The sequence below is a fragment of the Apus apus genome, chromosome 2, assembly GCF_020740795.1.
Source record: "Apus apus isolate bApuApu2 chromosome 2, bApuApu2.pri.cur, whole genome shotgun sequence".
Taxonomy (NCBI): Eukaryota; Metazoa; Chordata; class Aves; order Apodiformes; family Apodidae; genus Apus; species Apus apus.
The window spans coordinates 221890-236837 of NC_067283.1; the positions used below are offsets into that span (position 1 = coordinate 221890).

At 57.7% G+C, this 14948-nt stretch overlaps 1 protein-coding gene across 3 annotated transcripts in view; it reads right to left on the reverse strand.

Annotated features, from left to right (window-relative positions):
- AGAP3 (ArfGAP with GTPase domain, ankyrin repeat and PH domain 3) overlaps positions 1-14948 on the reverse strand; it is a 117430-nt gene that overhangs the window by 52955 nt on the left and 49527 nt on the right. For all 3 annotated transcript variants that reach the window (XM_051611000.1, XM_051610999.1, XM_051611001.1), the window contains exons 3-8: positions 13466-13553; positions 13210-13295; positions 12847-12988; positions 11434-11568; positions 7048-7175; positions 494-649 (exon numbers count right to left, since the gene is read on the reverse strand). In XM_051611000.1, coding sequence (XP_051466960.1) covers positions 494-649; positions 7048-7175; positions 11434-11568; positions 12847-12988; positions 13210-13295; positions 13466-13553 — 735 coding nt within the window. The remainder of the gene's footprint in view (positions 1-493; positions 650-7047; positions 7176-11433; positions 11569-12846; positions 12989-13209; positions 13296-13465; positions 13554-14948) is intronic.

Sequence of the window (14948 nt, forward strand, 5' to 3'; positions counted from 1 at the left end):
ACCAGCACAGCACAGCACAGCTCAGCTCAGCTGGCACCCAACATCAGGCCCAGTCACCAGGGCCTGGTGCCACGCTCAGGGGACAAGCAGCAGGGGTGCCTGGTGCTGTGCCCCACGGGCAGCTCTCCCCAGGACAGAGCAGGGAGCTCTGCTCACCCACACGCACACACCAGCACACCCCACGCACACCCCTGCCCGTGCAAGGAAGGGCTCCCGGGGTGCTCCCCAGGCACACACACCCACCAGCAGCAGCTCTCAGCACCACGGCCCCGAGGCTCCCTCCCTCCCTGCCACACACGCACCCTCCTGTGGGGAGACCCCCACTCCTGCTCTGGTCCCCGACCCCGTCCCTCCCTGGCCAGTCCAGCCAGTGTCACCCAGAGACCGGAGCTCGGAGCCCTGGGGGCAAGCCTGCCGAGGGTTGCTCCCTTCCCTCTCGGTGCCTGACCCTGGGACAGCTCCTCCCAAAGCTCCTCCGCCCCAGGGCACTTACCGTGAAGATGTTGGAGCGGCGCTTGGACTGCTTGCGGATGGGGGTGGGGGTGTTGGAGGCAGCGATGGTCTCAATCCGCAGCTCCCGCTGGCTGATGCTGGGTGTGGAGGGCACGGAGGAGGAGTAGTCACTGAAGGCTCCTCCACCATTGGTGGCCTAGGGCAGGACCAGAGGGGACGGTCAGAGACCAGCAGTTGCCCCAAACACCTTCTACCTACGCAGCCTTGGGCATGGGGTGACAAAAAATGCAACATGGGGAGACATCCCACGCCATGCACCACTCCTGCCCAACACGGGATCTCGGGAAAGCTGTTCCCCCTCTTTCTGCTTTAGTTGTTCCACTAGTGAAATGTTAGAACTCTGCAAACGGGCAGACCCTGGGCTGCTGGCCCAGGGAGGCCCTTCCAGACAAAGGCCTGGAGCAGAGGCACAGGGGCAGCAATGGACCAGGCAGCTCCACGCAGCAGCCACTGGCTGCCTTCTGAGGGCCAGGGCTGAGGACACCTCGGTGTGCTCCCTCTCCCGACACAGGACTGCAGCAGCCATCCCTTGGACAGTGCTGGTGAGAACTCTCCTCTCCACAGGGACTGTTGGACACGAAGCTCTGAGATCCCAGAGCCTGCCTGGCTCCAAGTCCCACTCGGTCCCTCCCCTGTCTCATGACAGCTACGGCCCCCCCAGGGATGTGTGTCCCTGAGACTCACGTCCTCCCCTTTCCCACATCCTGGGGTACCACAAGCCAAGCTCACACTCTACATAAAATCCATCCCTGCCACAGGCTTGGGGCTTACCCCAGCAGACCAAGGGTGGCACACACCTCTGGACCAGCATGGCCTCGGCTGCAGTGGCCTGTGTCTTAGAACATGTGGGACAACACGCTGCATTTTCACCAACAACTTGCCTGCCTTCAGGGAGGGGGCAGATCTAACTGCAGTTTGGGCAGCCATCTCAGTGACACTTTTCATCCAGATAAGTAGCTGTTCCCTCCTGCTCTGCTCACACAAGCTCTGGAAATGGCTTACAAGAGGTCCCAAGGGACACAAGCATTTCAGATCTGCAGCCCAGAAAGTCTTACCACAAAGAGGCACGCGGCAGCCTGAGATCCCTTTGGCAGTTCTGCTGATCTTTTAACAGTATTTCAAAAATACGTTGAAGAAGCTGCCCCCAGAAGGCCAGGAGAGCTCCGACATCCCCGGCAGGGAGCAGCCCACCTCCTCCCAGCGCACAGAGCAGCCACATCCACAGCCCGGGACTTCCTCCACTCCCACCTACTGCTGACAGCAGAAAGTGCAGGCAGATGCAAACATCTACCAGTGAGAAAACACTCGTGTGCACGGAGGGATAACCTCAAAGGGTGCAACTTTCACTCAAGGTATGGACTGTCTCATCTTTAATGAGAGAAATGGGAGAAGACACACAGAGGAGAAGTTCTCTTAAAGAAGAGCCGTCCAAGATTCAGCCCAACTTTGTCCTCTCTGAGGTGGAACAAGGGACTGCTGACTGAGGGCAGCAAGGTGTGCTGCAGGAAAATCCTGCTCCGAGATGGAGCTCCTTCACAGCTGCATCCAGGGACCTGAGAGATGCTTCTGGGAACTCAGTGTGTCCCTGCTCACCAGGGCTACCCAGGCTCTGGAGCAACATGCCTGCAGCAGGTGTCTGCTGCCTGAGGCCAGAGAAAACACCCTTCCCCAGCAGGGAGGTGGAGGTGAAGCCTGTGGGCAGACCTGCTGCCCTGACCAAGTGTCCTTGAAGGCCACAGGCCCCTGGTGGGTCTGGAAGACCCAAACCCCACACTGGAGAACAGGCAGCACCAAGGGACAGATCCTCAAAGCCAGCCCAGCTCGGGGGGAAAGGTACCCAAAGGGCCTCACAGGGCTCAGGCTGAGGAGTTGGAGGCCACACTCTGTGGCCTCAGGAGAGCCCTGCTGTGGGCAGGTGGCCTCCTGCAAGCACGGGACATGGACAGGTCTCGAGACAGGAAAGCTTCTGGCAGCAGAACGAGGGGGAACCTGCTCTGCTTGTACTTCTCTGTGTGAAAGAGGCCAGAGGTTCATCGGAGGAATGAAGATCACCAGGGAGCTTCTCCAGAGGCTGATAGAGGACAACCAGGGACATGGAGAAGCAGAACAACCTGCCATCCTGCCAGTGACTTCTGAGCCATTAGCAGAGACAACTGCAGAGCAGGGCTGAGTGCTGCACAAGGAAGGTTCTGTGCTGGCAGCAGAGGTGCAGGGGGCAAGAGCTAGTGAGGCCAGGAGAGCTGCCCAGGCAGCTCCACTCAGGAGCAGCCACAATAAAGCCTGTGCAATCAGTACTTAATTGATGCATAATGTGTAAACCACCTCAAAAGAAGAAAACGATTCAAGGTGTGAGGGAAGTGATGGTTTGTGCTGAGCACAGAGAACCTGCCACCCCAGCAGATGAGCCCAGCAAGGCTTCCAGGCCCAGGAACCACCCTGAGGTGCTCTCAGGCTCTGCTCTGGGTACTTCAGTAACCTCGTCAGCACTTCTATGAAGCTACAACTGAGCGAAGGATTCAGTTTGGGAGAGGCTGCAGAGTTTCAGCTCCTGCCACAGCAGCTGGGACAAACCCTATGGACATTAGAGGTGATGGACACTAAAGCTTCTAGAAGGAACCCTGCTAAACTGTACTTTACATTTAATAAATTCTCTGTAACCTCTTCTATAATTTTTGCCAGGCCAGAACAATTTCCCTTAGCCCACAAATTTGCCTGGTGTTGGAGACAAGTCAAGGTGTCTTTCTTGAGTCACGAAGGACACAAGAGCCTGCCAGAGTCCTGCAGACACCCACAGCCCAGGAAAGGAGCTGGGGCTGAAGGATGCAAAGGTGACTGTGAGGGCTGGTGCCACCCCCTGAGTTTGGGGCAGAGGAGAAATTCCCCTGAGGAATTCAGGAGACTGCTCCAAGGCCTCAGCAGGGATCCAGAACAAACCACAGGGGTGTGGGAGAGCCCTGACAAGGTGACAGGTCTGGGCAGACACCTTGGTTTTGCTCCTGGCAGGTGTTTTGCTGATCCACCTGAACAACCACCTGTGGTCGCTGTCGAAATCCAGGAACACGGCAGAAGCTGAAAACTTGGTTAAACCCGCAGGACAAATCCTTCCCATTGGTGTGCAATGGGGGGATACTGGGAACTTCAGAGAGTATCCATAGTGCCACGGGGTGCCTGAGCAGGGAAGAACTCAGCTGAACCTCAGATGTAGTAACTCTTGGCATAAAAAGGTATGAGGCAGAAGAAGGAGTGAAATTTGTGAAGGAGTCGGAACAGAAGGGTGCAAACAAAGAGCAGTCACTGGCTGAGGGCCTGCACAGCACAGGGAAGAGGCCAGAAGAGAGGACAGCCCAAGAGATGGAGGACATGGCGAGCTGAGCAGGCCACAGGCTTCAAGGAGGAGATGGAAGGGCCTGTTGGCTCAGCTGCCAGGGCAGGCACCGACCGAGCCCTGCGGGAACACGCTGCACGAGCTGCCCCTGGTGCCTCGTTTCATCTGCCAACTTCTCCTTCCCACACCTTTCATCTGCTTTCTTACTGAAGTCTTGGTCAATGCACTTCCCAGTATCACCCAAGAGCTCATGCAGGACCACAGACTAAGGCCACCAGAGCAAAGCTGTGACACTGGGTGGCCCCACACCAGGAGGGCAGATGGGCAGGGCTGGGCATGGCCAGACATCCCAGGGCCCTGAGGAGCAGGCAGTTCCCACCACCAGCCTGAGGCTCAGCGTGGGGTGCCTTGTTCCCTCCTGTCAGCTGCTGGGAATGAGCCCCCTGGCAGAAAGGCAAATTTCCATCCCACAGCAAACAGGCAATGGGGACTCACCCACTCACCCCACAGCCCGGGGTGCTCCCAGAGGCACCTCCGAGTGCCTGAAGAAGGACGGAGAAAGGGGTAGCAAGAGTAAGGAGATCAGGTGGAATACCTGCAAGTACTGCAAGCACCCACTGGCCCGGGAAGCCCCCACCCACAGCCTGCAGGCAGGGGACAGGCAGCTGCCAGAAGGGAGCTGGGTGGAAGTTGGGCCACGCCAGGAACGGGGCTCCCAAACCCATCTAACCTGCTCGCCCAGTGACGGGTGCAGGCAGGACACAGGAGAGCAGAGCCCGAACCAGCAGGAACTCCAGAGCTTTCTGTGGGGCTGCAGGGTCCTCGGAGATCCGAGTGTTCCAAGGGGTGCAGATCTGCATCCCTCAGACTGCTGGGAATGCCCAAGGAACAGGCCTGGTGTCCCCAAGGGAGAACACAGGACTCCAGGGGGTGGCCCTGGCTCCTGCCACTCCAGAGAACCAGGGAGGTGCTGAACATGGTACTCAGGGTCACAGACCTGAGGAGCAGGTCTGGCCCACTCCTGAGTGCTGGTGGAAAGCCCTGACCACAGCTGACCTGTGTCCTCTGAGCCACCAGGCACTGCTGTGGAATAAAAGCAAAACACCCCAAAACTCCCAGAAACAGAAATGAAACCAGGGCCTTTGGCTGGTTCAGGAGCTGTTTCATGGAGAGAATGAATGATCCACTGCCCAAGGACACCAGAACGCTTCACCCAGCAATGCTGTCACAGAGCCCTGCCAATCTGGCAACCTGGGTTTGGAAACCAGCCACCACCTCAGGACAGGAGAAGAAAGTCCTCCAGACTGATGGGTGACTAAATCACCAGGGTCCTCTGGTGTCTCTACCAGGAATGGCAACGGGCTGGCCAGACTGCCAGGAGACCAGACAGGTTAACAGACATTGCCAAAAATGTTACTCTGGCTCAAACAGTAGCATCCAAGTACTTCCAGAAAGGATGTCCCCAGAACTAGGATGAGAGACAGGGCTGGCTCCCAGCTCCTGCCTGCCCTAAGCAACCCTTTGGGGGGACCTTTGGGGGGACGAGCATGTTGACACCCAAACAGAGCAGGGCACGGGCTCCCAGGGCCCCCAGGCCCAGCACTCAAGGTTCTGTGGATCCCACCAGTGCTGCCGAGAGGGAAAAGAGATCCTGTTGTCCCTGAGTGTGCCCTGCCTGCCCACACCAACACCAGCTGCAGGACTAGGCAAACAAAAGCTCTCAGCTATGTCCTCTAGCTTCTTTCCATCTCATCTCCACATTAAATCCTGTGTTCCCAAATCCTTCCTTGAGGTCCTTTTCCCTGTGCCAGCTCCTGCTCCCTTACTAGTGAAGGCAAGCAGGGAACCTTGGCCAGAGCCATCCCCTCAGGCAGCAGCCAGCCCGTGGCACTGCCCTGTGAAGTGTCACTCTCTGTCCTCCCTGGCAGGGAGCAGCCTGTCCCCCTCCTCCCAGCGCTGCCCCACGGGGCACCTCAGTGCCAGGAGCTGAGGTCACTCCCCAGGAGTGAGGCCACCAGCGCCCACCCCACGAGAGGCTCTAGCACTTCTGCAGCCCTGAGCTGGAGAGCAGCCCCCGACAGGACCCTGGAGCTGCCTGCACCCAGCTCTGCCAAGTTAGGGACCCCTGCTCCAGCTCCTGCCATGCCTTTCGCTGTGTCACCACCTCCGTGCCCTCCTAAGCAGCGATTCTGGGCTCTTCTGCATCCCTGCTGCGAGTGCCTGGTCACTGTGCTGCTGCTGGGTGTGTGTCCTGCGCGGGCAGCAAGCCCCCTCACCCAGACAGCATGGGCTGCTCTGCCCAGGCCCGTGCCAGAAACACCAGGAATCAGAGAACCCATGCTTCTCAAAGCCAGCTGGATTTTATCCAAGGACAATGGGCAGCAGTTCCAGAATGTCATTCCTGAGCCCAAGTATGAACAGGGAAATACTTCACAGCCTTTTCCCACTGCTCAGCCCTTCCAGTACTTCATACTCTATTTTTAGAAGTGCTCTTGTTCATGGCAGGGAGATGTGCAAACACCAGGGCAAAGATGACTGCAGCGGGTCGGTGGTTGAGCCACAGAAGACCCAGGGAACAAAAATTAACTTTGATCCTCCCCTGGAGGAGCAGGGAGGAGAATTCTGCCACAGGGACACAAACAGGGACACTGGAGTTGGCTCTGAGCTGTGAAAGGTGCCCCATTTTGCTCACTGGAAAAGGCCTGGAGCACAGAAATTCACTTTTGCCTGCACTTGTGGCAAACCCTAAGGAGGACAGGGCATTAGGCAGGGGCTGAGCAGGTACAGGGAGGGAGGACAGAGGGAGGAAGGTCGAAGGACACGGCCCATCATTGCTGCTGACACTGCTACAACGCTACAAGCCAGGCAATCAATCAATATTCCTTGCTCAGAAAGGCCTCCCAGTCAGCTGCACTTTCCTGTCAGCTGCCTCACTTCCCTCCAACAGCTCTGGTTTCCCACCAGAGCCCCCCAGGTCCCTCCAGCCCCAGGAGCACAGCACAACCTGAGCCTGTCCAGGTCTGGACACAAAACTGCCTCAGGGCAGGGACCAAGCTGGTCTGGGCTACGGATGGAGGCTCCAAAAGCTCTTTCCAAAGCTCCTCCAGGGCTGCAGTGTGAGACTGAAGCCAGGCTAACCCTGCTGTGCAGTGACTGGGGATGTGGGGACACAGCTGGGGTCCCGGGCTGCCCCCGTTCCCGCTTCCCACCTGGTTGATGTGAACAGAAGGAATGGAGGCTGCAGAGACAGATGAATGGCTGGGTGAGTTGGGCAGGGACTTGCAGGGACCGATGGAAAGCTGCTGCTTCTTCCGTAGAGCCACCACCTTCTGAGCCACTGGAGGAAGGGAGAAAGGGACAGGTCAGAGCCCAGGAACCAACCTTCTCCACCCACAGATTGCTGGAGGGCTCCAGGGAGACCCTGACCCTTTGACTGATGTCAGCATCTGGGGCTCAAACTGCACCACCCTGGACTAACAGGGAGGGTTTCTGCAGAACACCCGACCTCAAAGCCCCTGTCCCTGCTGCTGCCACCAGCTCAGCTGCAAGAACAGCTGAGGGCTTCCCCTGCTGGTCCCCAAAGGCCACCTGCTCTCTTGGGTCTTACACAGGGCAGAGACTTGATGTGGACACTGAGGAGCCACCCAGAGCCCTGGGCTGCTGCAGAAGAATCCCTGGGCAGCCAGAGTCACCTCAGCCACCCCTCACAGCAGCTGCAGGAGCCAGTTACCAAAGTGAATAGCCTGGGCAATGCCACCTTCACCAGCCTGGGCCCTTGTGACACTCATGGCCTCCAGATCACAGAATCATAGAATGGGTTTGAAGGGACCTTGAAGATCATCCAGTTCCAACCCCTCTGCATGAGCAGGGACACCTCCCAGCAGCCCAGGCTGCTCCAAGCCCCATCCAACCTGCCCTTCAACACTGCCAGGGATGGGGCAGCCACAGCTTCTCTGGGCAACCTGGGCCAGGCTCTCCCCACCCTCACACTAAATAATTTCTTCCTAATGTCCAACCTAAATCTCCTCTCTTCCAGTTTTAATCCATTAGGAGGAACAACTCTTCCAGTTCCTGTGATCCCACTGCCTGATGCCAACAGCCAAAAATTGCATTTCAACCTTCCCAATCTCTTGCCTCTTCTGAAAAAAAACATCTTGACCAAAGAACATGACAGCAAACAAGCTGGGCTGTTGGGAATTCAGGAGAACACCTCCCCATTCCTCATTTCCTCTTGCACGCTGGCCAGATGCCCCCATCACAGAAGAGGAACCTTTCAGGTGAACACGACCAAAGGCACTGGGAACACCCCAGGTCCAACCCAGCACCCTGACATCCTGCACCCTTGCCATGAAGGACCTGCCACACCCTCTTTCCAGGAAGACAGAAGATGCTGCACTAGGCATGTGGTGAGACTGAACCCATCTGGAAAAGTCAGGTGCCAGCAGCACCTGCCAAGTCCTGCCACCTCATGCTGCAGTGTCAGGTACCCTCTAGGGACAGATAAAGGCCTGTTGGGCCACCTGCTCCCCTGACAGAGCTGGGAGCCTATCCAGACTCCCAAGATAAACATTACTCTCATAAATAGCAGGAACCCCCCTTGCACACACCAACTGACCAAATTAACCTGCTCTCCTCCCCTCCATCCTCTGCTCTGGCTTCATCCACCTGCACTGCACAGACCAGGTCTGCTCCACACACACCAGGCACATTGGGAGCTCAGGCACCCCTGGACCCCAGGAAAGGCAGCATGAGGGGCTGGGACACTGCAGGGGTGGGACGTGTCCTCTGCTGACCCCCAGGATCCTGCTCTGGCTCCCAAGAGCTTTAACCCAGGCAGGTCACAACACACCCCGGACACACTGTCTCCATGGGGAAGAGCCTGGGAGGAGATGTGGAAATGGGCAGGTCTGACACACGGGAGGTGCAAACACCCACAGGAGGGGAGGGCAGGAAGGACTGGGGGATGACCCACAGAGGACAGGACGGCTCCCCAGAGCTTCACTGGAGCAGGCACAATCATGGCAGGAGGTTTCTCATTATCCAGAATACAAATAGGTCCAATTTTAGAGGCAGAGACAAGGTGAGAATGGTCTCTGGAAACAGAGAGGTTGAGAAGGCCACCAGTGGGAGAAGGAGAGGAGGTCAGGGAAGATTCAAAAACACTCGTCAGCAAGTGGTGTCCTGGGCCAAGAGCCTGGCAAAGGTTCTGCCCTGTCACTCACACCTTGATGGTAACAACAGACTTAATCACGAGGCCAGCAGGACCACACCAGTGGTGACATCTCACCAACCCTCACTGAGGCACCTTTGCTCTTCTGGTTGCCAGGCAAAGGCTCCTCCACTTCCTAAGCATCAGCCAGACCTTTTCAAGGACAATTCCTGCCATCCTCTAAGGCTTCTGGGATCATCTCTTATCCCAATGTCTCTGGTGGCCAGAGGCAGCTCTGTGATGGCCAACGAGCCCCGCCCTGGCCACAGACCCTCTGCCCAGGTAAATCCCTTGGTGCTTGTTTGCCCAGTGTCACCTACAGTGCTCCTGTGCCCACCAGCACTTGGGCACCACACGGTGCTTCAAAGCACAACACAGCCCTCTGTCCTAGACCTCTGGAGAAATCCCTCTACAGACACCACCAGGAGGAGTACCTGGGCAGAGGGGAGGTGCAGTCCCCAGTGACACACCAAGAACCAAGAGCACCACAACTGCTCCTCACACCACCAGGACTTGCAGCCTCCTCCAGATCCCAGAACAGATGCATCAGGACCCACCAGTGATCACAGGGAGAAGCTGCCTGCCCACGCTGAAAATGCCTCATCCTGTCAAGTCAGCTCCAAGTGAAAACAATCCTGGAAGTTCCTGAATAGTTCTAAGACAGCAGTGAGGTGGGCTCAGCTTTCCTCAGCTCCTCACCAGCCCTTCCTGCCCAGTTCTCTCCCTCTGCACAGGAGCTCAGGAGCGTCTCCGTGGCCCCGCAGCTGAGCAGCCAGGTGAGAGCTCCGAGGACCTCAGATTCCCTTCAGGTCTCCTAGGAGACGGTGGGTCCCTCAGCTCTATTTACAGCTCCCAGTGATCACCCTGCACTTCTCCAGAGCTCCGAGCAGCTCGCTTGGCAAGGGCACCACCATGGCAAACCCAGGCCCGCCGGGATGCCCGGCAGCAGGAATCGTGTCCCGGGAACGGCAGCGCACGGGCAGCTCCTGCAGACCCAGCAGGGTCCCTCTGCTTCCCAGACCAGCCTTTGCAGACCACCAGCCATCAGCCCCACCCAGCAGAAACAGCACCAGTCCCCTGGGCACGGGGAGAGCCTCTGCCACAAAGGGACCTGCCCAGGGTTTGGATGCAGATGCAGCACTTCCCTGCACGTTTTTTTTCCAACAGTTAATGCAAAGAGGGCTATTAATAAAAAAAGATTCCTTAAAATTTGAATTTTTCTGGCCATGGCTTCTAGCATGAACTCTCTGCTAGCTGCAGAGAATGAGCATCTGATTTTCTACCCATGTAGATGGGTATGTAGATACTCTTACATTGTAGTCAAGTCACCCCCCCAGCCTTCTTTTTGGTTTATTCAGTGGGTAATTGCTTTTAGTGCCTCATTATCAGGCGTATTTTACAGCCTTTGATTAATTTCTGTAGCTCTTTTTACATCTTTCCCGTTTTTCTGTGTCCTTTTGAGGTGCTGACACCCAGGTTTGACAACACTCCAGCAGCAGTTCTGCTGCCCTGAGTGCAGGCAGGAATCCCTCTGGGCTTCCACTCAGTGCTCCCCAGCCTCCTGACAGCATCAGCCCCTGGGGGGTGGCCTGAGCCCACCAGTCCCTGCAGCACCAGCACCAGCCCAGCCTGACACTGGGTTTGTACCAACAGTCTCTGATCAACACATTCCTTGGGGTCTTCTGGATTTCCTCTGCCTCACTGCTCCCCCTGAGCACAAACCTGCTCCCTCGCCTCCTTCCCGGCCACGCCTGCAGCTGGTGACCAGGCCCAGAGAGAAACGGAGCTCAGCACTTGGCAGGTGCTCCCTCCTCAGCCTTCAAGCAGCAGCTCAGGCTCTACCACCAGGATGACAAAGCAGCACCAGAGCGAGAAGCTGGGTCTGGGTCTCACATGGAGCTTTCATCTCACACATCACACTGCTCCAAGTTGCATCGTCCATGCTCCCGGGGTCAACAAAGAGAAAAAATAACCCCAAAGCACAATTTGTTCCACCCTGGCATAAAAAAGGACGAGAAGCAGCCCACCAAACAGAAGCACCTGATCCTGCAGAGGCTGCCCCAGTCCCTTCCCAAACCCACTGGCTGCTGTTCCTCACTCTACTGTCCTTCCAAGAAGGGACACAACATAGCCGATCTGAAGCAACAAGCTGAACAAACGTGGTGACACACCACACCAAAAGCTTGGCAGAAGGCAGGACCAGCTGTGCCCACAGCCCCCTCCTGTCCTTCTTTCCAGACTTGCTCTGCCGAGCGCTGAGCTGGCTCAGCAGACCCTCCCCTCCCAGGGCTGCTGCCTCGGGCAGCACGCTGCTCCAGCCGGGAACCGTGAGCCCTGTGGGGACGGCACTGCTGCCCACCCTGCCCGGACACCCCCCTGCAGGTACCATCCTGGAAGACCCTCTCCACGTTCAGGCCGTAGGTGGCACAGGTCTCGTAGTACGTGCAGCGCTTCAGGTCGTTGGAGAGCTTCCGCGCCCGGGAGTCGTCGATGACCCGCGGGTTGGTGGCACTGATGGCATCTGCAACCAGAGGAGAGGAGGTTAAGCAGCCAGCCCGGTGTCCCAGCTATCCACAGGTCCCAGGGCACGTCCTGACCTGCCCCTCTTCACACACTGGATACCCACCTCCAGAGGACACCCTCCTACTATAAATGCCTGGGGTTGCAGTCCCACGTTTGTTGAAAAATGGGTTAAATGAACCTTTTCAAATGAACTGTTTTTAAAATGAGCTTATTCAAGTCTCCTAACCATCCAGGCACTGACATTTCTGAAGCCCAAGGGCAGAAAGCAGTGTGAGGTGTGGCTGGCAAGGCAGCCAGGATGTTGGACAGGACACAGCACCACAAGTTCACACAACCCCGTTGTGAGCCGTGCAGCTGTTGAAGACAACAGGACACTCAGTGACAGCAGAGAGTGCTGGGGTGTAACAGCCTGACCTCGGGTCCAACCACAGCCCCCTCTGTGTGAGGACACTTGGGGTTTGCACGCAGCAGAAACCACTGGCACTGGTCATGGCTGCTGTGACCAGCCAGTGCACCCATCTGCAGACTGGCCTCAGCTGCAGGGACCAAAGGGACCTGCCAGCATGGATGGGTTTAGGTCTCATGGCCATATCCTACAGATCAAAGTCAGAAAGGAGAAACCACCCTCAGTTAACTGGGAAGGCCAGGTCTGCTAGGATGCACTGACAGCTGAGGCCTTGGAGGACAACACAAAAGAACAGGCTGGTGAAAGGTCTGGAGAATAAGCCCTATGAGGAGAGGCTGAGGGAACTGGGATTGTTTAGTCTGAAGAAGAGGAGACTGAGGGGAGACCTCATTGTTCTCCACAGCTACCTGAAAGGAGGGTGTAGGAAGGTGAGAGGTGGTGGCCTCTTCTCCCAACTGAACAATGACAGGATGAGAGGAAATGGCCTGAAGGGAGGTTTAGACTGGATATTAGAAAGAATTTCTTTACCCAAAGAGTGGTTGGACAGTGGAACAGGGAGGTGGTGGAGTCACCATCTCTGGAAGTGTTCAGAAGAAATACAGATGTGGTGCTTAAGGATGTGATTTCAGCACTGAAGGGTAAATCAGGTCATGGTGGGGGGAGTTAGGTTATGGTTGGACTTGATGATCTTCAAGGTCCCTTCCAGCCAGGATGATCCTATGATTCTGTGACTTGTCTCCCACATGGCCCTGGGCTGGGACCCCCGGGGTAATTCTGCCCAGTGTTTGGTTCAGGGAGTGGGACCCGCGCCTGGCGGGACCGGCACCCCCAGCTCTCCGGGACGCGGGGGGACGCGCCGCCCGCTCTCACCCTGCGTGCCCACCAGCACCATCGGCACCTCCGCCGTGTTCCGGTAGCTGCAGAGCCGCAGGTAGTAGTTGTAGACGGTCTGGAAGCTGATCTCGTCCTCCAGGCTGAAGACAAACACCACGGCATCCACCCAGGCAGCGAACTGAGGGAGACAGGCCGGCCGTCACCGCCAGGACGCGGCGCCCGGAGCCGCTGGCAGCGCGGGGAGGCCCCGGGGCCAGTGGTTGCCACGGGGCAGCCCCCCCTCCGGCCCCGCAGCCCCTGTGCCCCCAGACGGGCTCCCCAGAGGGAGCCAGGCGGGTTCCCCCCAGGAGCCCCCCGATCCCTGTGGCGGGAGGGGAACAGGAGGGGTGGGTCTCCTACCTGGAGCTCAGGGGGGCCTCCTTCATCCCGGATCAGCAGCAGGTAACTCTGACCATCCACTACGATCTCCTTCTTGAATCGGCCACCTTGGGAAGGGAGCAACAGGCAGCCAAGTGAGGGGGAGCAGGCAGAGGGGAGCCCTAAGGAGGGCCAGGGGGGCTGCAGAGCCCTGCAGCAGATGAGGTGCAGAGAGAGGGGTCGGGGAGAGGAGCGAGGACCCAGACCACCCCCAGGCACCCTGGAAACCAGACCCTACCCTCGGGAGACTCCTCCTGCACGTAGGTGCCGGTCAGGTAGCGGTGCACCAGGGCCGACTTGCCACTGGACAGGTTCCCCACGATGCCCTGAAACACAGATGTGTGTCACCCCTGCGCCCAGGACACCTCCCTCCACACCAGGCCACCCCTGAGAGAAGATCACCAGCAGTCGGGCCCGTGATGATGGTGGGCAGAGATGGTCATGGAAGGGCAGAGAGGCTGGCACAGCCCGGCTGGCACCTGCTGAGGAGCCTGGGGGCACTAACTGGCCTCAGTCACACAGGCACGGGGGTGCAGACACCCAGACAGAGGGTGCTGAGGACCCTCATCCTCCCCCAAACAGGCGCAGTCCCATCAGTGCCACACCAGCTCTTCCCTCAGCCCTCTGCTCCTGGCGGGACACCTGCCCCCCCAAGCCACAGCCAACCCTGAAGGAAAAAGCCCCCCTGCCCCAGCCCCGCTCATCTCAAAGGTTGGGGTGCTGCAGCTGGGGGTGCCAGCCCCTGCCAGAAGGAGCAGGGACTGGCAGAACCCCAAGCACCAGCTTCTGAGCGAGCTGAGAGACACCCAGCTCTGACTTCTAATCGGGTTCAAACGCACTAGGTCAGGGCTCTGCCACTCTGGATCACCCTACAAATGAACGTGCCCCAGGATGGGTCAGCCAGACAATCCAGCTTTTCCCAATGCCAGCATTTTCCCAATGATTCAAAAAACCTCCAGAGCCAGGGGGCCTGTGAGCGAGGCTGCCTGCCGGGGGGAGAGCAGCCTGGGCTGACAGGGCATCTTCTGCCTCCCTCGCCAATAGTCGAGTCCTGACTTGTCAGCTTCTGCCCTGCAGCTATGCCCCACACCCACAGGGACACAGCAGCTCCTGGAGAGGGCTCCTGGATTCCCGAGCATCCCACCTCGTGCTCCCCTGGCCTCAGCTGCAGCGCTGCTCAGACAGAGCTGGGGGGGAACGCCGGGGTGACGCAGAGCTGCCCCTCACCCTACCCCTTGGCAGGGCAACCTCCTACCAGCCCTTCACCCTGCGGAGCTGAGGAAGCCATCCTGGGGACCAGCTCATGGTACCTGGGCAAAACAAGCTTCCACCCCTTTTCCACACAGCCTCCCAAAAAGCACCTGATCCACCTCAGGCTTTGGATAGCCTGACCTCACCACGGATCTTCTCGTACGTAACCAACTCCTGCTTTAGGGCACCCTACACTTGATCTTTTCCAACCTTAGTGACTCCATGTTCTAATCAGATTGGATATTAGGAAAAAATTGTTTACTGAAACATGGGTCAAGCACTGGACAGACTGCCCAGGAAAGTGGTGGAGTCATCATCCCTGGAGGTGTTAAAAAAACATGTATATGTGGCACTTTGGGATATGGTTCAGTTGGCATGGTGGGGTTGGGTTGATGGTTAGACCTGATGATCTTAAGAGGTCTTTTCCAACCTCAACGGTTCTATGATTCTAAACCAGGCTCCCAGTGCCC